General features: G+C 44.1%; 1 protein-coding gene across 1 annotated transcript in view; it reads right to left on the bottom strand.

The window, feature by feature from the left end:
* LOC126278622 (endoglucanase A-like) overlaps positions 1 to 27,576 on the bottom strand; it is a 95,125-nt gene that overhangs the window by 35,783 nt on the left and 31,766 nt on the right. Inside the window, exons 5-7 of the mRNA XM_049978861.1 lie at positions 21,112 to 21,274; positions 2,427 to 2,591; positions 662 to 801 (exon numbers count right to left, since the gene is read on the bottom strand). Of these exons, the coding sequence (XP_049834818.1) occupies positions 662 to 801; positions 2,427 to 2,591; positions 21,112 to 21,274 (468 nt within the window). The remainder of the gene's footprint in view (positions 1 to 661; positions 802 to 2,426; positions 2,592 to 21,111; positions 21,275 to 27,576) is intronic.

The following is a 27,576-nucleotide window of genomic DNA, read 5'->3' as shown; positions in this document are numbered from 1 at the left end:
CCCTGTAATATTTTGTGAGTGACTGTATAAATATGGTGATACATGTGCGAATCTTGATACTGTAGAATACTGCTAACTTTGCGTGTGGAATTTTGGTAACGAGGGCTTTGGAGATAATTTTGTGTGAGAAAGGAAGTAAAATGTGTATGTACGCAGGCTGAAACCAGGAATTTCTAGATGAGTAACTCTGCAGTTGGGTTGGAGAAAAGCTGGGATGAAGCCTTCATTTTGGACGATTTGGAAAATGTACTCGGTGTACGTCGGAAACATCTCAGGTGTGATTTTACAGTCTGGAAGAGGAAGGTGGTGAGATTGATTTGTGTCAGTATGTGGAGTGTCTGTAGAGAAAAGGAATATGGTATACGTTTTTATATCCGTTACAGAAATCCGTTGTTCTTAAATGCAGGGTGTGCGATGAACTACTGGGAGATGTAGGAGAGACTAATTTGGATTTGGTGCTCGAGAAGGCGTGGGTTCTTCATGAGCTGGTGCAGGATACGGGCAGGAGGAAGTGACCGGAAACGGAGAGAGGGAGTGTATTTGGAGGGAGTTGTGAAATATGGGGAGGAATGGCCACAGCTGAAAGAGGTGAGTGACGATTTTTGGAGCAGGTGAGGTAGGACAGTACAGTGGGAGAGGAACGGAGCGCAAAGCTACTCACGCGGCGCGGTGGTGCGCCCGCAGCGGTGGGTTCTCGCCGAAGCCCACGACGTAGCTGCGACCCGCGTCGCCCAGGGCGTAGTCGATCTGCTGCTTGGCGAACGCCTGCAGCGTCTCCTGGTCCAGGCCGAGGTTCGACACCTGCCGCGAACGAAGGAAGGACGTGAGGAAAAGAGGACAGTGAAGTGGTTACGTGTGACTGACGGAGTCTGCCACAGAAATTAGAGCAGTTAGCACCAGTGATTCACCAAAACTACACTACTGGCCATTAAAAATGCTGCACCAAGAATATGAGGTGCTACAGACGCGAAAGTTAACCGACAGGAAGAAGATGCTGTGGTATGCAAATGATTATCTTTTCAGAGTATTCACACAAGGTTGGCGCCGGTGGTGACACCTACAACGTGCTGACATCAGGAAAGTTTCCAACCGATTGCTCATACATAAACAGCAGTTGACCGGCGTTGCCTGGTGAAACGTTGTTGTGATGCCTCGTGTAAGGAAGAGAAATGCGTACCATCACGTTTCCGACATTGATAAAGGTCGGATTGTAGGCTATCGCGATTGCGGTTAATCGTATAGCGACATTGCTGCTCGCGTTTGTAGAGATCCAACGACTGTTAGCAGAATATGGAATGGGTGGCTTCAGGAGGGTAATACGGAACGCCGTGCTGGATCCCAATGGCCTCGTATCACTAGCAGTCGAGATGACAAGCATCTTATCCGCATGGGTGTAACGGATCGGGCAACCACGTCTCGATCCATGAGTCAACAGATGGGGACGTTTACAAGACAACAACCATCTGCTCAAACAGTTAGACGATGTTTGCAGCAGCATGGACTATCAGCTCGGAGACCATGGCTGCGGTTACCCTTGACGCTGCATCACAGACAGGAATGCCAGCGATGGTGTACTCGACGACGAACATGGGTGCACGAATGGCAAAACGTCATTTTTTCGGATGAATTCAGGTTCTGTTTACAGCATCATGATGGTCGCATCCGTGTTTGCCGACATCGCGGTGAACGCACATTGGAAGGGTTTATTCGTCATCGCCATATTGGCGTATCACCTGTCGCGACTGTACGGGTTGCCACTGGTTACACGTGTCGGTCACCTCTTGTTCGCGTTGACGGTACTATGAATAGTGGACGTTACATTTCAGATGTGTTACGAGCCGTGGCTCTACCCTTCATTCGATCCCTGCGAAACCCTTCATTTGAGCAGGATAATGCACGACCGCATGTTGCAGGTCCCGTACAGGCCTTTCTGGATACAGAAAATGTTCGAGTGCTGCCCTGGCCAGCACATTCTCCAGATCTCTCACCAATTAAAAACGTCTGGTCAATGGTCGCCAAGCAACTGGCTCGTCACAATACGCCAGTTACCACTCTTGATGAACTGTGGTATCGTGTTGAAGCTGCATGGACAGCTGTACCTGTACACACCATCCAAGCTCTGTTTGACTCAATACACAGACGTATCAAGGCCGTTATCATCCCCAGAGGTATTTGTTCTGGTTACTGATTTCTCAGGATCTAAGGACCCAAATTGCGTGAAAATGCGATCACATGTCAGTTGTAGTATAATATACTTGTCCAATTAATACCCGTTTATCATGTGCATTTCAACTTGGTGTAGCAATTTTAATGGCCAGTAGTGTAGTAACATGGCAGTCAATTAGCATTAATTTCAGTTACGACCGTACAAGTAAAACATTCGATGTCGCGTGTCACACAATGCGGACGCCAGAAGACGTGCTCACCTCGAGACACATGAGGGCGACGGTGGCGGCGACCTGCAGGGAGCCCCACTCGCTGAGGAAGAGCAGGCCCTTGGGCGTGCGCTTCTCGTTGGTGAGCAGGTAGTTGCAGGTGCCGCGCAGGTGCTCCAGGTACTGCCCGTTGCTGGAGATGTTGGCCAGCACCGCCTGCGAAACGAGAAAGTAGCAGTTCACACACATATGAGCAGTGCCTCTAGTGCTGTACAAGTAGCTCTCCGACCGGACGAAACGCTGCAAAATTTTTAACAGCATGACGAATGGGCAGCCGGTAAGTAATTAAAAGAATTACCAAAGGCTATCCTCAGGACTCGATCTGCTGCCTCATGTTGTGGGACTTTACAATCGATCCCCTCCTACAGCTTCCAAATGAAGATGACAGGGTACCTATTGTATATCTTTCCGCTATTGTGCCGATCGTTTCGGTACTGAAGAGCACCGAACGGTCTAGTACTCGAATTAGAGCCCCTGTGTTATTCACTATGCATTTCGAAAGCGATACCGTTCGGGTCTAGAGAACTGAAGCGCAGTTGTCGGTTCGCGTCGTTCAGGCCAATCAAAAGCAAGCGGCCGCAGATCCGCGAATGCGCACAGTGCCACGAATACAAAGTGGCTGGCAGGAGACACAGGGGCGCTATTCTTCGAAGTACAGAAAAAATAGCGTATTTGACTGTAGATTGTCGTAAATGCCGCATTATGTCATCTTATTCTCGTGCTTTGGATTCACGTTTCGGAAAATGAGTTAGAGTAGTGTGTACTATCACATTGTACTAATACATCTATAAAAACACCCTAAAAATTGCTTCTGAGAGTTTCAACGAATAAGAAGATAAACAGAATGTGGTTATAACTCGCTCGAAGAGATCCACATGATTAAGTACCCACTTACCTATACGATACGTCAACGATTTGGGTATTAAAAACAAAATTTAAAAAAAAAAACGCATTTTCGAAAGCTCCTGCAGTTAGTCGAAGTTTATAACATGCATCTCATGAATGTAAATGTTTCGTATATGGTGCTACAGTCTACAAATATTACGGCGGAGATCTTTCATCTCTGTCTACTGTTGGTTCAAATGGCTCTGAGCACTATGGGACTCAACTGCTGTGGTCATTAGTCCCCTAGAACTTAGAACTACTTAAACCTAACTAACCTAAGGACATAACACACATCCATGCCCGAGGCAGGATTCGAACCTGCGACCGTAGCAGTCGCACAGTTCCGGACTTAGCGCCTAGAACCGCGAGACCACCGCGGCCGGCTGTCTACTGTTGCTGAGTATTCGATCGCAGATAAATACTTGTGACAAGCACGATTATGAAGGTGACTGCTGCTAGTTCCATTCCCAGTAATTTAAGTTGTGCTCTTAGATTCCTGTCGAACCGCACACTCGGAAATCGCTACATATTCGAAAAATGTGGTGAATTATTTCTGACAAGAAAATATATAAAGGTCGCTGTCGGTTGTTTCACTCACAACAATATTATATTTCTATTTTTAAACACACAGAAATTACGAAATCATTACTGAGGAAGTGCGCTCTTACATGTAAGTAATAACCGTGCTTGAACCCGTGTCCTTTCGTATCACATCCACGCACTCTAATCAATTCGCCACGCCAAACAACAGTAACACAGAGCTCAATTCTTTTACTATTGTGGAGAGGAACGTAGGCTGACTTCATTGCCAAACGGTGTTTGTAAGTCATAAATGCATGATAGTTGGGAAGCTTTCCAATATCAGGCTTCACATAATTGCTGTCCACTGTTACTTGGAAGTTGTAAACACGTTTCGATAGTTGCTAACTAAACCATTTGTGGGAAAAAGTACACGAAGTCACTAGTAACGTCAGTTCACACTCATGTAATATACGTAAGCAGAGCTGATGTCTTGATATTTAATGGTCTTTAAACTCTTATTTGCATAAAATAGTAACAGTTATTTTGAGAGAATATTGACCGAAAACTTTTTTTAATGATTTAATCATTCACAGTAACGACCTAACCTAACCATATTTCTAACAAAGGACAATAGTATATTATGAACTCACTTCCCAACTGGATGCATCGTCTGGTGATTCTTTAGTAACACAATCACTAAATCCAACGCTAAAACCGCTAAATATGTTTAAAATAACAAATTTCAGGTGTACATCTACCACAGCTCACCGATCGACAGGGCCGCACCGAAATCCAAAACCTCTCGGTACAATTGTCGTAAAATCGGTGGGAGGACCGTTCGGTAACAGGTCTCAGAAGCTTACTGAATAGTATACTTCGATAAATAACCGAAAATGACGTCACTACCAGACTAACCTACTACACCGATCGGTATGAACGATGCAGAATAGAGCCCCAGGTAAGACGTATTTGTCGCCCACGCAGACAATCTATCACTTTTATTCACTGCAAACAACAGAAAGCAGCTAGAAAACAAAGCCAGTAGAATACTACAAACAATTACGTAGTGGTGTCACCACAATAGCCTCCGGATAGCCGAAAACAAAACAACATACACTTTACTGAAATGATCACTCCGAAGGAATCTAGCATTTAAAACAGGGGATACAAACATCAAACAAGCACATGTTATACAATATCTTAGGGTACATGTAGATAAGAAATTGACTCTCCACGAACATATAAGGCTAACAACAGGAAATGCCCCCCCCCCCCCAAAAAAAAAGTTACTGCTGAGTTTAAATTCAAACAGCACAGACAATCTCTCCAGTAATACTGACATACCACTGTGCATTCTTCAGTTCAGCACTCAGCTTGGCACCTAGCTCGTGGGCATATAGACTGAACATGATCACCAACTACGCGTCAGTCAGACCAGAGCAGAGAAAAGTCCTGCTGATGAAGCTTGGAGTGTTCGTCGCCGCCACAATGGATGCACCCTCTGTGGTGCCCCATGGATATCACAATCAAATACTGAATTGAAAACTACTCGTTAAAGATGCGGAGGCCAGATAAGGTTCACACAATAACTGCTGTATCGATACAGACTATATGTCAACTTAAAAGTTGGCTTTTGGGAACATGGCAAGGTGAGTAAGGTGTAAGTGATAAGGGACTTAGAGTGCACGACTTCCTTCCTCACATAAGGGAGCGGTTGAGCTTAAATCGACACGACCATAACCGATGCACTATGTAGAGAAGACGGGTGCCGACTTCGAAGAGTCTTGGCTTCCAGCTGTGACAGCTTTGCGGAAGGACAGCTCTCGCAGAGCAACAGGCACGCGGTCCGCCACAGCGGTGGAGGGTAGACAGAGCGGCCTAGTCGATACTAGGCAGTTAGTTAACAACGCTACGCTGTAGTCGCCGCTCAGTTTCCTATTCGCCGATTTCCACCGATGGAAAGCAGTAAAGGAAACTCCAATGAAAAACGCCCGTTTCCGCCAAAGACAATACGCGTTGCAAAGACCAATAAAATGAACTCCTAATACCCTTCCTCCTCACCCTCATATCCACTCCTTCATAGAATATAAGTGTCCAAACTAGTGCACATTCAGCAGTTAGCAATACACCTTGAGGAAGGCGCCTTGCAACAGTGGCCAAAACGTCGGGATTTTACAAATGACAAAGCGGCCTCCACCCCAGAAGAATTTTATTGACTGTGACAACGGCCGCTGAAGCCTACATTTACATTTAACGGATCACAAACAGAGTATGTTCCGTCGTAGCCTGCTGCTGTGAGAAAGCGTGGTGCTCTGCAATGGTACCAAGGAAGTAACAGTGCGAAACACTGAAAACTGTAATGATAGAACGGATGACTGCCACTGAGTACTAGAGAAATTTTATTAATAAAATGGGAATCCAGTGACGATGGAGCAACTATGATAAAACATGTTTGGGCAATACACGTTTATATAACAAGGTTATTAAGACACACAGGAATTACAGACATTGGCTGCAAGCGGACATTGATTGAAAACTTCTTTTAGTCAAAGACACCACCTTTTATTTTGTCTTGTTTGTTTTTGCAACGTTCCTGGCGCCCAACGGAAGCAATGGGGGCAACGTGGACAGCGGCCGTAACCCTAGGTCTGACCTCAATGTCCTGTTCTCTCCCGCAGGAAATACGTAAAGCATAGTGAACACGAAGTAGAGGTACAAAGCATGTGAAGGAGACAAGATTTTTCATTCAGTGTAATTTATTTATTTTTTATTTATGTTTTTTAGGTTTCATTTTGTTACCATCGAATGCATCAGGAAACCGACGTCGCTGAGAACAACAGCCCAGTGATCAGAGAATAACTAGTAGGAAGAGGGGAAAATTCGTGGATCAACTCCTCATTGCAGTAACACCGCAACGCCAGAATAGTTTAAGAAAGACACGACAAATTAAATTAGAGGAAAATTGTCTGTATTTGGGACTGCGGACAACAGCACAATGTTGTTGATTAAGGAAGTGACAAAAACCAAGTACATTTTTCTCGCCGTCAGCAAACAACTGCATGACCACAAAGCCACTTTACAGAGATCGTCTTAGTTTGTATGAAGCAGTCCGGAAAGAGGAGCAGGCGAGGAGGTATCTGTTGAGGAGTCGTAGGGATAATGAAGGCCACCATCTGTCGCACTAAGAAACACTTACCGCCGATCCGTACACTAGGCGAGGTTCGTCTGTGTCCAGAATATCACAGCCATCCGGGCACAGTGGCAATTGCAGTTGCACCCAATATCCTAGCGCGCTTCTGATCAGACCCAAATTTTATACTTGTCCACACACTACTAATGTAGTGCCACTTGCCTATTATCCTCATTACTCGCAGCATTTCTCAAATTCTCCGATTACCATAAGAGTTGGATCCTGATGTACGTGTGCACTGAAGAGGACATTAGCCGTCTGGCTTTATAAACTGGGTGATCCATTGATAGTGACCGGGCCAAATATCTCACGAAATAGTCATCAAACGAAAAAACTACAAAGAACGTAACTCGTCCTGCTTGAAGGGGGAAACCAGATGCCGCTGTGGTTGGCCCGCTAGATGGCGCTGCCATAGGTCAAACGGATATCAACTGCATTTCTAAAAAAAAAATAGGAACCCACATTTTTATTACATATTCGTGTAGAACGAATGTTTTAGTTACGCCACTTTCCTCGCTTTGTGACAGATGGCACTGTAATAGTCACAAACGGATAAGTACGTGGTATCACGTAACATTCCGCCAGATCGGACGGTATTTGCTTCGTGATACATTACCCGTGTTAAAATGGACCGTTTACCAATTGCAGAAAAGGACGATATCGTGTTGATGTAAGTCTATTGTAATCATACTGCCAAATGGGCGTGTGCTATGTATGCTGTTCGGTATCCTGGACGACATCATCCAAGTGTCCAGACCGTTCGCCGGATAGTTACGTTATTTAAGGAAACAGGAAGTGTTCAGCCACATGTGAAACGTCAACCACGACCTGCAACAAATGATGACGCCCAAGTAGGTGTTTTAGCTGCTGACGCGGCTAATCCGCACATCAGCAGCAGACAAATTGTACGAGAATCGGGAATCTCAAAAACGCCGGCGTTGAGAATGCTACATCAACATCGATTGCACCCGTACCATATTTATATGCATCAGGAATTGCATGGCGACGACTTTGGAAGTTGTGTACAGTTCTGCCACTGGGCACAAGAGAAGTCATGGGACGATGACAGATATTTTGCCCGCGTTCTATTTAGCGTCGAAGCGTCATCCACCAACAGCGGTAACGTATACCGGTATAATATGCGTTGTTGGGGAACGGAAAATCCACGATGGCTGCAACAAATGGAACATCAGCGACTTTGGCGGGTTAATGTATGGTGCGGCATTATGGGAGGAAGGATAACTGGCCCCCATTTTATGGATGACAATCTAAGTGGTGCAATGTATGCTGGTTTCCTACGTAATGTTCTACCGATGTTACTACAAGATGTTTCACTGTATGACAGAATGGTGATGTACTTCAAACATCATGCATTATCGGCACATAGCTCGCTGGCGGTTGAAGCGGTATTGAATAGCATATTTCATGACAGGTGGATTGGTCGTCGAAGCACGTACACCAGATCTGACTTCCCTGGATTTCTTCCTGGGGGGAAAGTTGAAGGATATATGCTATCGTGATCCACCGACAACCCCTGTGCGAGTAGCGTCGGTCCTTTTGGACATGTCAGAATGAACACACACCACACAAGCAAACAAACAAACAAACAAACACACGCACACACACACACACACACACACACACACACAAACACACACATGTATCAATTTGTCTCCTTGAATGAGCAGTAACGTTGCCGTATTATTTCTTTACACTGTTACTTGCAACAGTTGAAATCACACCCGCCATTCGCGATAAGAGAGCACCGGAATCGGCGCTTAACGCGGTCCTGTTAGCATGGCCGTCGGCGCCTGCAGCCGCATTAGTGTAACGAGGTCTGCGGTAGGCACAGCTGTCGCCAAGTGTACACTCCAGCAGGGCCGGAGACCGCAGCGCCACGCCTGCCAGCGGCTGCTAATGAAACACTACGGTGGACCGTAATGGCCAGCGAAACCACGGCGCTCGCACGCTAAGCTCCCCTCTTCTGCGGCGAACCGCGGCGTAGCGGCTGAGCGCCTCGACAGCTCTGTTGTTCAATGGTCACTTCCGATACGTTCCAAAAGCGAAGACAAACCTCGGGCAATCGTCTGCGCAACAGGTAAACGTACAAGAAGGTTCAAACTAGGCGAAGAGAAACTTACACTTTCCTCTTTCTTTCTTGTGCTGGTGCCTTTTCCCGCGGTTTCCCAGGATCGGCACGGTTGGGAACGGATTTGGCAAAGTTAGTTTTAAGGGTTGGCCGGATGCTCTTTCTGCCGCCACCCCGTACCCCAGCTGTCTGCGTCTAGTTTAATCCAAGGAATACTGCGATCGTGTTCGGATGTCTGCCGGCCATGTATCTGAGGCGGAACGTGGGGACCAGCCTGGTATTCACCTAGCGGGATGTGGAAAACCGCCTAAAATTACATCCAGGCTGGCCGACACACCGGCCGACGTCGGTAATCTGCCGGGCGGATTCGATCCGCGGCCGTCGCGCGTACTCGAGTCCAGGAAGCCGAGCATTAGCGCTCTCGGCTAACCTGACGGGTGAAGAGAAACTTCTACTGAGATGACAAAAATCATAACCCACAATTTCGCGTCAAAGCTCCTTTTTCCCTGTATAGTGCACACACTCGGCGTAGCATGGACTCAAAAAGTCGTAGAGAGTCTCCTGACGAAATATGGAGCCATGCTGCCTTTACAGCCACCAATAACTGCGAAAGTGTTGTCGGTGCTGGATTTTGAGCACTAACTAACCTGTTGATTATGTCTTGTAAATGTTCCATGGGATTCACGTTGGGAGACATGTGTGACCAAATCATTCCTTCGAACTGTCCATAACGTCCTTCGAACCAATCGCGAAGAATTGTGGTCCGATGATATGGTGCATTGTCAGCCATAAAAATTCCATCGTTGTTCGGCAACACCAAATCTGTGTGTGGCTGTAGATGATCTCCGAGTAGCCGCATAACTATATCCAATCAATGATCATTTGTACCTGATGACCCAGTCCTTTCCATGTAAACACCGCCAACACCGTCACAGAACCACCACCATCTTACACAGTGTCTTGTTGACAACTAAAGTCCATGACTTCGTGGAAGCTGCGGCACATTAGAACCCTACCATCAGCTCTTAACAACTGAAATCTGGACCCATCTCACCGGGCCATGGTTTTAAGATGACATTGTATGCCCTATGCCAACAATGTTAAATTATCCAATTCTGTGACCCATTATCTTGGAAATTTTTCAAAACCCCAAATTCCAATTTTCCATAAATATAGAATGCACTTTTCTAGATACACTGAACCAGAATTATTACTAAAATTTTATTGTGGAGCATGTTATCATTTTGTTTTTCAAACACTCAATTTTGGGACAAAATTTTGTAAATAAATGAACATAAAAATAAAACTAATCAGGATATTTTAATTATTATAGTACCATATGTGTTGAATCTCACACTTGGCATGGTGTGAAAATTTCATGTCTCTACCATCAGCACTTTTTTTTTGAAAACAGGTCATTTATTGCAAGAAATTTAGTTCAGAAATATTGAGATTTAAAACTGTTTTTATTAAAAATTCTTATACAGACTTACATTTCTGCGTCTTTTATGCACAAGATTGTCTTAATTAGTGTCACAACAGCCCTGTACATGCCTCCTCCTTTTCTTTCAAATGGTTCAAATGGCTCTGAGCACTATGGGACTTAACATATGAGGTCATCAGTCCCCAAGACATAGAACTACTTAAACCTAACTAACCTAAGGACATCACACACATCCATGGCCGATGCATGAGTCGGACCTGTGACCGTAGCGGTCGCGCGGTTCCAGACAGAAGTGCCTAGAACCGCTCGGGCACACCGGCCAGCTCCTCCTTTTCTTTCTTGCTTTTTTTGTCACTTGCTGACAGCTAACTCTGCTTCACGTACACGAAGCTCATCCAGTTCCCGCAGTCCTTTATCTGTGTTCTGTCCAAATCTTACCCCTAAGTTCTCGAAATGGTTCAAATGGCTCTAAGTACTATGGGACTTCACAGCTGAGGTCATCAGTCCCCTAGACCTAGAACTGATGAAACCTAACCAACCTAAGGACATCTCACACATCCGTGCCCGAGGCCGGATTCGAACCTGCGACCGTAGGAGCAGCGCGGTTCCCGACTGAAGCGCCTAGAACAGCTTTGCCACAGCGGCCGGCTCCTAACTTCTCTAGAAGTTTAAGTCCTTCATAGTTCCCACCATTAAAAGTTATTACAGTATCAGACACTAAGGCCAACAAGTACATTTTTGAAGTACTCATTCATATTCTGGGTCTTCCCACATAAGCACTTCTTTAGAAGCTCAGGATTCACCAGGTCTCTGTAAATAAGTGTGATTGCCTCCATTGCTGTCAAAGGAAGAGAATGTTTATTCATGCAGGATGGAAGAAAATTCAGCTTGCCTATATTTACACCAAGTGTTTGGAGGTGGACACAAAGCATGGCTGGCTCTGGGCACTATGGGACTAAACTGCTGTGGTCATCAGTTCCCTAGAACTTAGAACTACTTAAACCTAACTAACCTAAGGACATCACACACATCCATGCCCGAGGCAGGATTCGAACGTGCGACCGTAGCAGTCGCACAGTTCCGGACTGCGCGCCTAGAACCGCGAGACCACCGCGGCCCACAAAGCATGACATGGCTTTTCATCGGTTGATATTCGATGAAAGAAAGTGCCCCACACAGCTGTTTTCATCTTCTTTGTACTTTCAACATTGCAGCACAGTCAGCAATCGTGATAATCTAATAAATAAGAAACTATCAGCCTCGACTGCAGTAATGAAACCAACCCAAATAATTGAGCCTTCTTCAGAAGATATACGAGAATCTATGATTTGTCTAAGAGGGCATGGTCTATAAATAAAACTAATTCAGCCTGAAAAAGCCTATTCACATTTTAAAAATGTGGTAATTGAGTACTAAATCAACACCAAGACTTAACGTAAGCTCTGGCGTGCGCCTCGTCTCCATGGACGCCGTGCGGTGGGCCTCGGGAGCTCACGTGATACTAAGCAGGACTAGACAACGCGCTACGAATCAACATGGCGGGCAACTGATACCATGACTGTCAAAGATAAAAAAACGCAGTTATATCTTAAAACAAATAATTTATAGAAAGGTTGAAAATCTTAAACATGAATCCTCTGCACCAGATTATGGCTAAAATGTAACAAACTATGCGTGGATTTATATAAATTCGGACACACTACCCTGACTTATACTGCGGCTTTTCGCGGATGGTGCTGTAGTATACAGAGAAGTTGCAGCATTAGAAAATTGTAGCGAAATGCAGGAAAGATCTGCAGCGGATAGGCGCTTCGTGCAGGGAGTGGCAACTGACCTTTAACATAGGCAATTGTAGCGCATTGCGAATACAGAGTAAGAAGGACCCTTAACTGTATGATTATATGATAGCGGAACAAACACTGGTAGAAGTTACTTCTGTAAAAGATCTGGGAGTATCTGAAGTGGAATGATCATATAAAATTAATTGTCGGTAAGACGGGTACCAGGCTGAAATTCATTGGGAGAGTCCTTAGAAAATGTAGCCCACAACAAAGGAGGTGGCTTACAAAAACTCGTTCGACCTATACTTGTGTATTGCTCATCAGTGTGGGATCCGTACCAGGTCGAGTTGACGGAGGAGATAGAGAAGATCCAAAGAAGAGCGACGCGTTTCGTCACAGGGTTATTTGGTAACCGTGATAGGGTTATGGAGATGTTTAGCAAACTCAAGTGGCAGAGTCTGCCAGAGAAGCACTCTACATCGCGGTGTAGCTTGCTGTCCAGATTTCGAGAGGGTGGGTTTCTGGATGAGGTATCGAATATATTGCTTCCCCCTCCTTATACCTCCCGAGGAGATCACGAATGTAAAATTAGAGATATTCGACCGCGCATGGAGGCTTTCCGGCAGTCGTTCTTCCCGCGAACCATACACGACTGGAACCGGAAACGCAGGTAATGACAGTGGCGCGTAAAGTGCCCTCCGCCACACCCCGTTGGGTGGCTTGCGGAGTATAAGTGTAGATGTAAATGTAGATGTATTACAATATATCGGCCTTTTCACAACGAATGCTGCATAACGCACCCATCGCTATTAATGAAAGATGACATAACTTTTTATCTTATTACTAAAATTAACGCGTGAGTGAACGAAAAACGCCACTTCATTGCCATGTAATATCAAATGACTAGCATAGGTCAAATTATGTTTTACATGTAAATAATATGGTAATTGCGTGAACGGAGATGCAACGCCCTTTCATCGCCCGTATTCTCTATCGACCGACAGAGGTCAATTTCACTACGCGCTACAAAAGAGAATTATCGCCTCTTATATTAAAGGCTATTGTCAAACAGATATTATATGATAAAACGTGCTTGACCTGAAAAGACACATAGGAAAATTTTATGGACACTTCACAGGGGAAAACACCATGTTCTTCACAGCGGAGAATTAAAAAGAAATTAAAGATATCTACTAACCTGCCCATGTGCATGCCATAAATGGACAAGGATGAAGTCGTCTCTGGAGTGCAACTACAAATAAATGCAAAGAGAATTAAATCCCAAAAGGTCAAGACGGACCATCTAAACTTCATCTTGTCACCAGAGGCTCCATTTCACCGCTCGAGAGCTAGTAACCACTTATATGAATATGACTATTGTCTATGGGATAGATGCGGGCATCTTAATTATTTAAAAACCATGTGTGCCAAATTATGTAAGCACCATTACATCAAACACCGACCATCTTTGTCACGCCGCCACCGAAATACTGACCAGATAATGGTTGGTTAGCAGGTGCCGACATTTGTCACATCGCATGTTTCACTTTCACTCTCAATTTCGATTTGGAGATCGATATATGCATGTTTTCCTTGCGCAATGTTCCCAATTGATGTTGTGTATTTGTCCGTCTTTTGTTTGTGTTGTGTTTGATGTTTTTCAAAATGGTTCAAATGGCTCTGACCACTATGGGACTTAACATCTGTGGTCATCAGTCTACTACTTAAAACTAACTAACCTAAGGACATCACACACACCAATGCCCGAGGCAGGATTCGAACCTGCGACCGTAGCGGTCGCGTGGCTCCAGACTGAAGCGCCTAGAACCGCTCGACCACATCGGCACGCTGCTGTTTTTCATTTGTTGTGTGTGTGTGTGTGTGTGTGTGTGTGTGTGTGTGTGTGTGTGTGTGTGTGTGTACGCTCGCACATTTACACACAGCAAAATACACACATACAAACGCATATGTATTATTAATTAAAAAAATTGCACCCAGAAAAATACACACATACGCAAACTCATATTTAAAAAATGGCATAACACACACACACACACACACACACACACAACAAATGAAAAACATCAAACACGAACAGAAGACAGACAAACACACAACAGCAGTTAGCAATATTACACAACGAAAACAAACATATGTTGATCACCAAATAGAAATTGAAAGTGGAACATGCAATTTCACAAATGTGGATGAGAGAACGTCAGAAATCGTCCAGCTGGATTATGAAAACCAACTAATACGTCTCCAGAACCACACGCCTGTTAACAGCGCTGGAAATCGTAACATCGAACGATACATTCGCTACACGGATCTTGTGCTACAACGGTTGCTTCCACCCTAAAATGCAAGAGGAAAACACGGCAAAATGTAATATAGCAGCATTCTATATCTATCACATAATACGTTTATTGTATGTATAAAAAGAAACATGTATTTCAGACCACTAATGATGCTTCCCAAATAAAAGAAGCGAAACGTTTATGGCAGTAAACCTTCATGTAGTTGCATAGACCGTACATACCACCACGAATTTAGAGCAACTAAGGGAAAGACTGAAAACAGATAAAAATGACGATACTGCAATATTGTCAGCAAAAGCGAGACATTTCACCATAGATCTTCGTCTTCCTGGTCCTAGATGTATTCCTTCAATGTGTTTCTATTGTAGTTCTTTATCTCACTCTCTCACGACCTTGTTTAAAGCCAGATCGAAGAGAATCGATGAGAGCCCATTGCTCTACCGAGCGTCTTTGTTAATTCTGAAGGTTCAGAAACTTCTCCTAGGAATTTAATTTTTCAAGTTGTGTCTATGACTGTCTATTCACTTAATTTCTTTCCTTGACGGAAATACTGTCTGTCTGTCTACATAAGCATTGGCTTTCTTGAAATCAATGAACGTAACGACTGTGTGAAGGTTCCAGGTTGTTCTTAACCAGAGGATTGTTTTCAAGTTAAAAATGAGCTCTGGGCAAGATCCTTTTTCTTATGACTCCCGTCTGGTAGCCGCCAGTCTGCCTGATTGAATGCAGCTTTGCATATAATTTTGTAGGTGACTGGAAGCAGAAATATGTGTCGGTAATTGTTGGTGCTTGCCCTGTCACCTGTCTTCTGTAGCGGATGAATTACGGCTTCTCTCTAGGCGTTCGGTATTCTTGCTTTCTGCCAGCCATGTTCAAAAATCTTCATAAATGATGACAGGTGCCCGCTTCCCTCATAGTTTCCAAATCGCAGCTAATATTCGTTTGATGTATCACGATGTATGTCGGCTTCAGTATCCTACGGAGTTATTTGCTTATGTCCAGAATTTATCTCGAGACTACATAAAACAACAACATATTTATCAGTGAAGCAATTTGTTACCCCATGTATATTTGGAGTAAAGGTGGCTCTGAAGTTTCATTTTCCTTTTGACACCAGATATATGAAAAGCCTAAAAAATAAAAAAATACTATCAAATAAAGTGCTGTGACAGTCAGTTGCATCTAATTTAGATGTCTGTAAGACTCCTCTAAATCTGCTATTTACTAACAAAAATGCTGTATTTGTGAATACAAAGTGGCCAGTGTTCATCCTAGCGCACACAGAGTTCCGTTCAACAGATACGTCCTTTTGAAGTGAAGAGATCAATTCCCTGTAACTGAATCCGTAAATAAATGTCAAGGTAATGCAGTTATTGCCTTCCTGTAACAAAGCAATGGACAGCTGCTGTCCTTCAAGCTTCAGTCATCAAAGTCACTCGTTAATCACATAATGCAATTTACAAACAAAGAGCAGCCGTGGAGCGGCTGATAATCTCCCTCCGAGAGTTTACATTCGGTCCTCTGTGAAACATGTGTGCAGCTCGTGTTTGCACAGCCGAACAAAAAAGTCTTCTCTCTCTACATTAACCGATTCGAGGGCTTAATGAAGTATTTTAATGCACAGCTATTAAAATGATGAATAGCAGGTCCCTAATAGCTTAACAAATTTATTTCTCAATTTCAGTGTTTTATGAGTACGTTATTAGATGCCTGTTAGAGCCTTTATTAATTTAAAATCTTTGCCCTGCAGCAGGGTACAAAATTCCACACCAAATCTCGGCAACTACGCGCGCGGAATATCTTTCGGTATTTATTACGGAACTCTCCTACATTATAAAATACAGTATCAGTGCTCTCTACATACACAGACTGCTCCTTTAATGTTGTTCACGCTGGGCAACTCACTGTACAGAGGCACTCGTTCTTTGTACTGTAGCAGAAATTATGTCCATTTGTCATAGAAATTCATGGACGCTAAAATCTGATTTAAGCTGTTCGCTAGAAGGAAGTTAAATTGCCCATACGTTCTTGCAGTAACGAAATTATACAACGGAATAGTGAGTATAAACCCCAGAAAATCAGGCGTTGATCCAACCTGCATGACCACAGTAATGCACATCATGTAAATATAGTGTGCATTAGACGTCATCAGGGCTGAAAATATTCAGAGTTGATCGAGTCAGAGATGGAAATTTAGTACTATCAAAACTATTCTCAAGCGTCCTACAATAAATTTTGAGAACGTTAATATGTGGAAACGGCGCAGGACATCGTGTTACTGGAACTCATAAGAAACACAATCGTTCATTTGACCAGACTGTACTGTTTGACTCTGATGCTGAAAAAACTTCTTCTGAGAAGGAAGGAACTTAGCAAAGTAGGTTGTAGAGTAGGCTGAAAATCTTTTACCATGAGATTATCCCCATATCGAAATGGAAGCAATAAAAACCAATCATGTAGTCAGAATGCAAATGCTAGGATTAGTGGTGCATATGGAAAACTTCAGCTGGTGGACCTAAATTCGTCCAGGTTTTTGTCCATTTCGCCCTTTCTAATTGTGTGTGGGACTCAAACTCTAAAGAGGAAACTCTATTGCTAATATTCACATCTTGTTGGTATTGAATCTGCAGTCGACGAAAGAATATCAGTTAGACTACTTTCACTTCGATGTAGTGCATCGTTTGGTTCCTGTGGTCTAAAAAATACTGAAAAGAACTATTAAAAATGGAAGCCATTGAAAGGTCTCTGTTGGATTCTTTTCATGTTAATTTCTTAAATCTGTTGTCATTTACGGCATAAATTCCACTTCTAAATTTACTGTGGTGTTTCTGACTATCTGGGAGGAGACTGAGCAGTGGAACGTGTTACTTTTACACATAAACAAGAACGATCTGTCACACTACTACACTTTAAAACACAGTTCATATGTAATTCATGTCACTCAGTCTCATATGGAACTTACATGCACTTTCTTTTTTATAACCTATATAATAAGATACTGTCATCCTCCTTCCCTTCTGTGTGAAAGGATGAATGAGCGAATGTATTTCTAGTTGCATGCTTGATGGTAGCAGACAAGCCTGTCTGCTACAGAACAGTAGGACCAACGTCGGAAGAGGTAGCTACGCTTTCTAAAAGCAACGAGGTTTTCTATTCTTGCTATGGTCCCGTCCGTCGCTTGTCATGTTGGTATAGGAAGCTACCTCTCTGGTCACTTCCGTTTTTATCTGTGAGGCACCCTTGGTAGGGGCCCAAGCCAGTCTGTCAGCGGCGAGCATCTGAAGTGGTAAGATCTCCAGCTAAGCGCATCTGTGCTAAGTCTGTAGGACAATGGATTTCTTAAGTTCAGCCTAACTGAAAATTTAATCACCTTTGTTTCAGGTTTAGATATAAAATATCTTATATTATCTTAAATTGCAACACAGTGTAATTCGAGTGTGAAGTTCAGAATATCTTCCAGTAGTTGGTTTGTCACTACTTTGTGAGCAAAGTGGAACCACAAGTTGATGATCTGTAACTCTAAGATCACCAATCTTAAATGCGAATGTGTGTGAGATTATAACATCTCGTCTTGACAATATTTTTCAATATAGCAACTTTTCTTTATGTTCAACCCACGTGGGGTGTACTTTGTGAGGCCAGTACCACGTGCTTATACAATTATTGACCCATCAGGTTAATAGTATGACGACAGTAACCAGTTCGGGGTTTTTCTTTTGTAAACTGCGTTTCTATGTACTTTATTTTAATTACCAAAATTATTGTGGAGCTACACTCTTTGTGTAAACCAAGTTCACCACGTGAAGCACGTGGTGTAGTCATCAAAGTAGCCCTCAGCTATTCTTTCAGAGGAGATTTCACAGACAATTAGTATGAATTTAGTATGCCAGTGTGTGGTAATTTCATGACGGACAGGATTCGCTACGACTGTAACTTCTTTGGGTGAAAATTGAATCGGTTGGCTGTGGTTAATTACCTCTTGCACATGTTTCAACGTTCTTCGTGTGTTATTTAATGAATGCAGTGTTGCATGAAGTTTCCCAATCTTGGCTCCGTATTTGATGTGTTCCATAAGATTGCAAACTCACATTTTCACATACCTAAATAAGGCACCAGTTTAGTTATGAATCAAGTTTAATAAGCTGAAATTTTAACAGAACAATGATCAATGTTAAACTAAATGTCTAAATATAAACTGATTTATTTCTTTTTATTAAAATTCTCACCGGTTGTTGTAAGATGACTATTAAAAGATTATAATTAGTGCTAGTCTGGTTGGTAATTTGATAAACTAGACTGGATACCTGGTGAAATACTTGCTCAATAATGCAAGGATAACTTCCCCATATAGCTCACAGCTCTTAACCCACTTTTATTACCTCGAATATCAGCACCGCTTTCAGAACAACTTATTGCATCAACTTTACACCATATCTTTTATTCATTGTTAACCTCATGGTCTTTCCTCGTGTGTGTGTGTGTGTGTGTGTGTGTGTGTGTGTGTGTGTGTGTGTGCGTGCGGGTGCACCAGTTTTTTGGGTGTTGTTTGCTGATGAAATAAGAGAGATGCAGCGTCATAAATCCAATGTACGAACTTCGCCTCACAAATCCAATGTACAAACTTCGCATGTGAGTATACACATGCAGAGTTCTTACATTGAATTTGTGAGGCTGCATCTCTCTTATTTCATCAGTAGCAGCCTATTCCTCAGTCCGCCTCCGTAGTGAAGTGGTCAGCGTAGACGGCTGCGATGCGGATGACCGGGATACTGCCAAGGATTTTTCCTTCGTGGGTGGACTGGTACGGATGCACTCAGCCTCGTGACGCAAGTTCGGGAGTTGCTTGACCGAGTGTCAACCGCTCCACTGTCTGTAAAGTCTGCGAAAGGCCAGGAGAGCAGTGTGCAGACTACGTGTACCCCTCCCCTCCCCCCCCCCCCCCCCCCCACTACTGCATCGGCATGACGTCGCAATACAGAGGACGACACGGCGGCCGGTACACATTCCTTGGTTCTTCACGGCCTGGCGAGCTGCTCGTAGAAATCTATTCCTCAACATGTCTCCGTATCATGTCCATCAATCCCTCAAGTGGGTGTTTACAAATAGGTGCTTTAGCGGCATAGAATTAGCGAAAAAGTAGCGTCAGTGTGCTACCGTTACTCGTATTAACTCTGAAGTGTCAGGTTCCGTTCCCGAAGATAACCTCGGATTTTTCTATGATGAAAAGGTCTGAAAGTGGATGCACTCATCCTCTAGAGGCCAAAGGAGTAAGTTCTCGGTAAAGTCAGTATCTGGCACTTAACACGTCAGACTGATATCAGATCGACAGGCATGCATCATAGTGAAAGTTATGTCATTATCTTTTATTCGGTTAACTAAAATATTATTTAGTACTTTGTGACTATTCCAAGCCGAGAATGTTTGCTGTCACGCCTTTCAATTGCATTAGGGCTTCGTAATGCGTTTCTTCATTCTCCGTCATACGTCTCTTAACAAGCCTTGTGTGGTGTCACCGTCAGACACCACATTTGCTAGGTGGTAGCCTTTAAATCGGCCGCGGTCCGTTAGTATACGTCGGACCCGCGTGTCGCCACTATCAGTGATTGCAGACCGAGCGCCGCCACACGGCAGGTCTAATCTAGAGAGACTCCCTAGCACTCGCCCCAGTTGTACAGCCGACTTTGCTAGCGATGGTTCACTGACTACATACGCTCTCATTTGAGTTTACCATAGCCTTTAGCTAAGTCATTTGCTACGACCTAGCAAAGCGCCATATTCTTCAAGAATTTATTCTGAACTGATAATATTGTGAATCATGTACCGTCAGGAGCGACGTTCATCATTAATGGATGAAAGTTAAGAATCAAACTACTTCCGTCCGCTTTCTGAATTCTAATTCGTTGTCATGTTCCAGACCTCACGTCAGTATAGTCCTTCCCTCCTCACGCCACCCTGCGTGAGCTAAAACGCGTGCATTTCGGCCTCCTCTAGTAACACGGTGTTGGCTCTTCTGCCAACCCAACACCTTCGGCTTCATATAACCACATGCTGCTCCTTTGGTTTTAATGTACCCCTGAGAAGACCTTTTTTGAATCTCCTGACAGCAGCAACAATTAATGTATACAGTACTACACCCCACCACTCTACGTCGTACTTACAAATTTAATATGCAGTTTTATGCCAAATATCCATGGAATAGCGACCCGATTACTTCACTGATAAATAGTGTAGCTTTATGCAGCTTCCAGATAAATTCCGACCATGTGCGAATTATTCCGTGGGGCACTGACGTCGACGTAGCTTGCAACACATCCAATACATGATTGACTGATGAATTTAACAATACTCTCACGTCCACAATGAAGATTGCTATGTCTTCGGTGTCAAATAATCTTCAGATAAAACTGATATCAGTGCAGGCATTACCTTCAGCCTTGTGATACTTACGTCAACTCCCGACGCCTTCTGCTCCCAGTTCAGGCCGCCTCCTATGTTGATGAGTCCGAACTCCTCGTACACCTCCTCTGCCCTCTGCAGATAGGTCTGATCGTTGGTGATTTTCGCCAGCCACGCGTAGCCCCAGGCCAGTTCGTCCCCGTAGCCTTTGGAGCTGAAAAAATGTGTCACATATGAGAAATAACGGACCTGGTGGCAGTGGGTTACATAAACAGGGGCCTGAAACTCAAATCGATGGACGAGGTATGCATGTAATACTTCAATACACTTAGCATTACACCATACGTCGAGCTGCCAAGAGCTAAGAATAGTCATGTACAGGAATTAGATAATATTGCAACACTGTCACCATGAACACTGAGGAAGGAAAATAAATGAAGAGTCGGTTATTTGGCCAGTCGGGTAGTGAGGTCATTAGAAACAAAATAGAAGCTAGAAGTAGGTCAAGGAAGGAGAAGAACATTGGCCTTGTTATTTTCAAGCGAAATTGCGAGCTAGCGTTCACTTTAATCAAGGAAACGAAATAATAACCTTAATCTGGGTTGTGAAGCGAGCGTCTGAACAACACTCCTCCCGAACTCGAGTCCACTAGAGAAGAACGCTGTAGAACGGGTCTCTGGATGCAGCTGGCGGTCGGTGAAGTATTTTTAAAACTGTGCTGCTTAAGTTCACCATGATGCTTTCCTCTGGCACACCCCGAGCAGTACCATAACAGACACATATTGTACCTTGAAACTCGATGGTATCTCTATTTAACTGCAAGCAACAATTGGTTGTGTTTGGTCGTAGTACGCAACGAAAATAATACCGTCACAGTGAAAACCACAACTTAGGTGTGTTAGGTGGCAGAATAAATGGTCAGTTTCGCACTTTACATGAGACCTTTACAAATTGGAATGAGAAGGTGAAGATGACATCTAACGGAGATCGACAGTTATGAAAACATTTGCCTATCAATATGTAATGCAAAAAGGGATGACAGTCAATCGGCTGTAATTGACACACTATTCTTATAAAATGCATGTCTTTGGGCGGAACGTAGAACAGGGAATGCGAGTCGAGTCGCTTTTAGTTTTGAAAAGCCAGCTCCACAACGGTGCAGCGAAACCGCGCTGCGGGAGTTACGCCGGCGACCACTCAGAGGGGTGGAAGGAAAGAGGACAGCGACCCAAGGCAGGTGATTCAAGCTGGAGGGCCGCCTGTGGCGAGGGCATTGGTACACGGGCAGAGAAGAAGCTTTAGAAAACTACGTTTCGATATTCCAACGGGATACGAACAAAAGCAAGTGACGCACTTTCGTCCAGCGTGAGCGACACATTGAAAGGTCAATGTGCTTTAGACGTCCGATTGGCGGAAACTCGCTATGAAGGAGAAAACTACTCAAGTTTCGATGCAGTTTGATAGAAGGGACATTGAAATTGGTAGAGGGTGTTTCTACAAATTAAGAGGAACGCTCCTATTGGTCAGCAAAAGCCGTGACGTGAAAAAGTAACCAAAGTGGAGGGAGGCAGTTCTGCCATGAGAGGACAAGATGCGTTATCCATTGCGCTGTTTCTATGTTGGCGAGTTGAAATCCGTGTGAAAAGCTGTAATGTGGTGAGAAATATTGCGGCATTAAACTTGTCATTTCACCTCGCACACTTGTTCTCAATTCAAGAATAAGCAAAAACTTAAACCCCATCTTTACAGGTGTACAACACGTTATATTTGTTTTTAGTGGATAATCTAACCATGGAAAAGTTGTACAACAATAAAGAAATTTTGAGACCTAAGTCAAGCTTGAATATAACAGACTTTTATAATGCACAATATTCACATAAATTTGGGAGGCAGAAAAGTTCTATAAAGTCTCAATAAATCTTACACAAAATGATGTAGGGTGGTACCAAACAATATGGAAGACAGTATGAAGCAAATGCTGCAAGATTTTTTCCTATGGGCAGCTCGCTGATTCAGAAACAAAGCGACCAAAATCGTAATCAGATAGTTCAAAAATGGTTCAAATGGCTCTGAGCACTATGGGACTTAACATCTGAGGTCATCAGTCCCCTAGAACTTAGAACTACTTAAACCTAACTAACCTAAGAACATCACACGCATCCATGCCCGAGGCAGGATTCGAACCTGCGACCGTAGCAGTCACGAGCCTCCGGACTACAGTGCCTAGATCCACATGGCCACCGCAGCCGGCAATCAAATAGTCAACACATGTCGGGTGGTAGAGCAAGTAAACTGAGAGCTCCTAGAATATCAATTACTCTACTGTATTTGCGTCACATTTTCGCAAATATCAGCTAGGTTGTACCACGCAGCACCAGACGGCAGCTGGGAGACGAATAGCGCGGAAACTTCCTTCTTCACCCAACTGACTACTTTCAAAACGAACTCGGCATGGAGGGAGCGACATCTGCTTTTGGCAATTTGTCGAATAATAATATCGCTTATTTCACGAAAAAAAAAAGCAAATACAGGAGAATACACTATAAACGTCCTACTCATGCCGTGAAAACGTCCATTAACAAGCAATTGCCTGGATCAGATTTCCGCAGACTGGTCAATCTCATTGAAGCAACTACAGTAATGAGGACACTTCGTTCTGTTGGACACATCACAAATTTTTTTCGCTGCTCAGGCACCGCCACGGCGTCTGGTCGATTGATATTCGTACAAAAAGGCAAAAATGTCGTACTTAATTATTTTCTGGTTATGGCAGTGGCTGCACGGTGGTCTCTGCCCTCAGCCAGGACAGGGCCCGGCTCTAACCAACAAAAGCATGGAGCGGGCCATGGCCCCACTGCCGTGCAACTGCTCAGCTGCTCAGGGATGCTGGCCCTTCCTAGGGACATTCACAGCGCCTAAGCAGACCATCCAACACATCAGAGAAGAATACAGTGCTAGAGCGTTCAGTGGGGACTTTGAAGAATTCCTCTTGGCATCCCAAAAATCCATCGAGTATATACAAAGACTAGATGTTTGTCTGTGACTATATGTAATTTTATGTAATGCAGAATAATGTGACCCAGGTCTAAAATGTGCTTAAATGCCATACGGTAAATAAAAACTGTAATTTATAATAATAATGTAAACTGAAGAGCGGGATAACGCCAGCTGACAGACTGCGCCACAATGGGAAATCAAAAGGAAAATAAAAAAAATGAAAATATCACTTTGTCAAAGATATATAACATCTTCACCTGCAATATGTCTCCGGGTCTCCAACCATTGCATCCACCAAGACTGCTCTGCACAGTCCGCAGCCAGAACTTCCCGCCAACATAATCCTACGTTACAAACTAAAGTGTCGCCCTATTATGGCGGCATGAACAGGTAACGTCTCCAGAACATTCACCAATATTCTCTTAAGTACTCTACTACTACGACGAGATCTGTATGGAAATAAATATACCGCCGTCATTACCCTATAGCCTATCATATATAGGGTACTTCCGTAAGACAGAGCAAAAATGTAACAGGACATAGAGAACGCTCTACTGAACTGTTTGAGTGTAGGAATTTCGGGTAGGTGAGGACAGCTTAGGAAGACGTAGAAGTCAACTTGTCTACCGCTCTGTCTAGCACTACTGTTTTCCTAGCTTATTTACAACAAACATGCGTACAAGTTTACACGTACTGTGCTGTTTATTTACATGTAAATTCTTTATTTCCTGCAAGGAAACAAGGAAGACGGTGCAGGTTTCGTTTACTAGCAGGCCGGTGTGGCCAAACGGTTCTCGGCGCTTCAATCTGGAACCGCGCGACCTCTACGGTCGCAGCTTCGAATCCTGCCTCGGGCATGGATGTGTGTGATGTCCTTAGGTTAGTTAGGTTTAAGTAGTTCTAAGTCCTAGGGGACTGATGACCTCAGATATTAAGTCCCATAGAGCTCAGAGCCATTTGAACCGTTTTTGTTTTGTTTACTTTTTCTTGTGCATAAGGTGCCTCTGTTGTACCGCATTTACATTGTCCCACGACACAACGCGATATGAATGAGCGACAGACCCACTCATTACTCCATGCTGTTCAGAGACGTATACACAATACGATGAAGCAGTACCGGTACAGTATTTCCTCGTCGCCGGATTGGAAGGGGGCGGTATTCCAAAACCTGCGAGGCCGCTTGAGTCAAATTCCCTTGATTATTCCCTATGGGGATATCAAATGGCATGTGTGTTTGAGACACCAGTGGATATGCAGGTGGAATTAGTTGCCAGATTTATGGATGCCTGTGATGTGATTCGAAGTACACGATTAATATTTATCAGGGTGCCTCAGAAACTTGTTCCTCGATGTCATGCTTGCATTGAGACTGACAAGCGTCAGTTTCAGCACATTTTGTAAGATACTGTACAAATGGCACGCTCATTGTGTCGACGATGGTATTTGTAGTTAACTAATGTAAATAAAAGAGTACACAGTAATTTAATTTTACTCCTATTGCCTCCTTAAGCAGGTTCCTCTATGTTCCCTACCTCTAATCCCTGTTAAATTTTTGCACGCTCCTACGAAAGCACATATGTATATCCCAATCTGAGTTAAGATTTTCTTTTCATTAACCTCTGGTTTGAGCGAGCTTTCATTTGCTTACACTATGGGCATTACATAACTGCGTAAGCTATGGGGACATCATTACCTTTAAGAAACTTCTGCAGTTGACTAATATTACGTTAATATTTTCTGCAAGACAACAGTTCCCCTCCGAGTAATGTGGCAGATCTCTCTTTGCTTTCGACAGAAAACTTATCATTGTCCCAAAGGAGGTGCTCCTCTAACCTACAAAAAAAGTCCCCGTATGCAAGCCACAAGCATTTTGCTACTCGAGTAGTCGATTCCTGCGCATACTGCACGTCTGACCTATTAAGGGGAACCCCATAATTTTCGACTCGATAGTGGGGGTTGCGAAATTCGTATTTGAAACCCGTGCAGAATCGCGAGACGCTCTTAGCTAGATGTTCCACTCGGCTCCAAAAGAACTGACCGCGATCTTTTCTGGGTGCGAGGTTGCAAAAAGCCGAGTGTCTACCCTTTGGGAGAGAGTAGGTGTCTTCACCAGTTAATGGTACAAATGGATCTGAGCACTCTTGGACTTAACATCTGAGGTCATCACTCCCATAGAACTTAGAACCACTTAAACCTAACTAACCTAAGGACATCACACACATCCATGCACGAGGCAGGATTCGAACCTGCGACCGTAGTGGTCGCGCGGTTCCAGACTGTAGCGCCTAGAACCGGTCGGCCACCCCGGCCGGCTCACCAGTTTAGCCAACCGTCAAAAGGAACTGGGCTCAGAGTACAGGCGGCAAGCGTATTTGGAGCCAGCTGCACCGAGTATGCTCAGTATCTGCTGGTATAGTCTCACATCTCGGACAACAATTCCCGACAACTGGACTGAGCGCGCGCTGGCGTTCTTTCCCGATCTGCCTACTGTTCCGCTGATGTGCTCTATCACTAGCCTAATACTGGATCTACCAATGGCTATGGCGATATAGCAAGAAAATTGGTCGCTAACATAACAAGCGAGACGTCACATGCTGAGTCAAATGTGTTATGAAGACTGGGCAGGATCTCGTAGATGTTGCTAAGGCGTAAAGTGACACTCGCGTGGGCAGATACCGCTTATGCCTTCCACCGAGAGACACCCGAACCAATAACTGTCTGCCAGTCGGGCTCTATTGAGAACAAGCCGGTTAGATACTACGTGAAGACGTAGTGACATGGAAATTGCCGAGGGATTACAACGCCAGCAGAGGTATCGCAGCCTTCGCCACTTGTGCCACACCGCTGCTCAAGTTTTGGGCTGCAGCCAGCAGATCGTGGCCAACACGGCTTCAACTTGCTACCGGACAGGCGCTAAGTCATGTTGCGTTAGCGCACAGCAAGCACAGTCCCTATACAACTGCTGAGTAAGGAAAAAAAACCAGCTCTGGTGTCCTTTAGATGCCTCTGAGGGCGTCACTACAAACCGACGTCACAAAATGAAAAGCGCAGGCTGCTATATGAACGACAGCACACTGAACACACTTGCACAGTATACAGGCAGCCAATGAAATGGGATACAGGGGATTGAAGAAATGAGATACACGCGAATAACTACACTACTGGCCATTAAAATTGCTACACCACGAAAATGACGTGCTATAGACGCGAAAATTAGCCGACAGGAAGAAGATGCTCTGATATGCAAATGATTAGCTTTACAGAGGTTTCACACAAGGTTGGCGTCAGTGGTGACACCTACAACGTGCTGAAATGGGGAAAGTTTCCAACCGATTTCTCATACACAAACTGCAGTTAACCGTCGTTGCCTGGTGATACGTTGTTGTGATGCCTCGTGTAAGGAGGAGAAATGCGTACCATCACGTTTCCGACTTTCATAAAGGTCGGATTGTAGCCTATCGCGATTGCGGTTTATCGTATCGCGACATTGCTGCTCGCGTTGGTCGAGATCCAATGACT

The sequence above is a fragment of the Schistocerca gregaria genome, chromosome 6 (genome assembly GCF_023897955.1).
Source record: "Schistocerca gregaria isolate iqSchGreg1 chromosome 6, iqSchGreg1.2, whole genome shotgun sequence".
NCBI lineage: Eukaryota > Metazoa > Arthropoda > Insecta > Orthoptera > Acrididae > Schistocerca > Schistocerca gregaria.
Note: the sequence above shows the minus strand (reverse complement) of the source record. Positions and strands in the feature narration are given on the sequence as shown.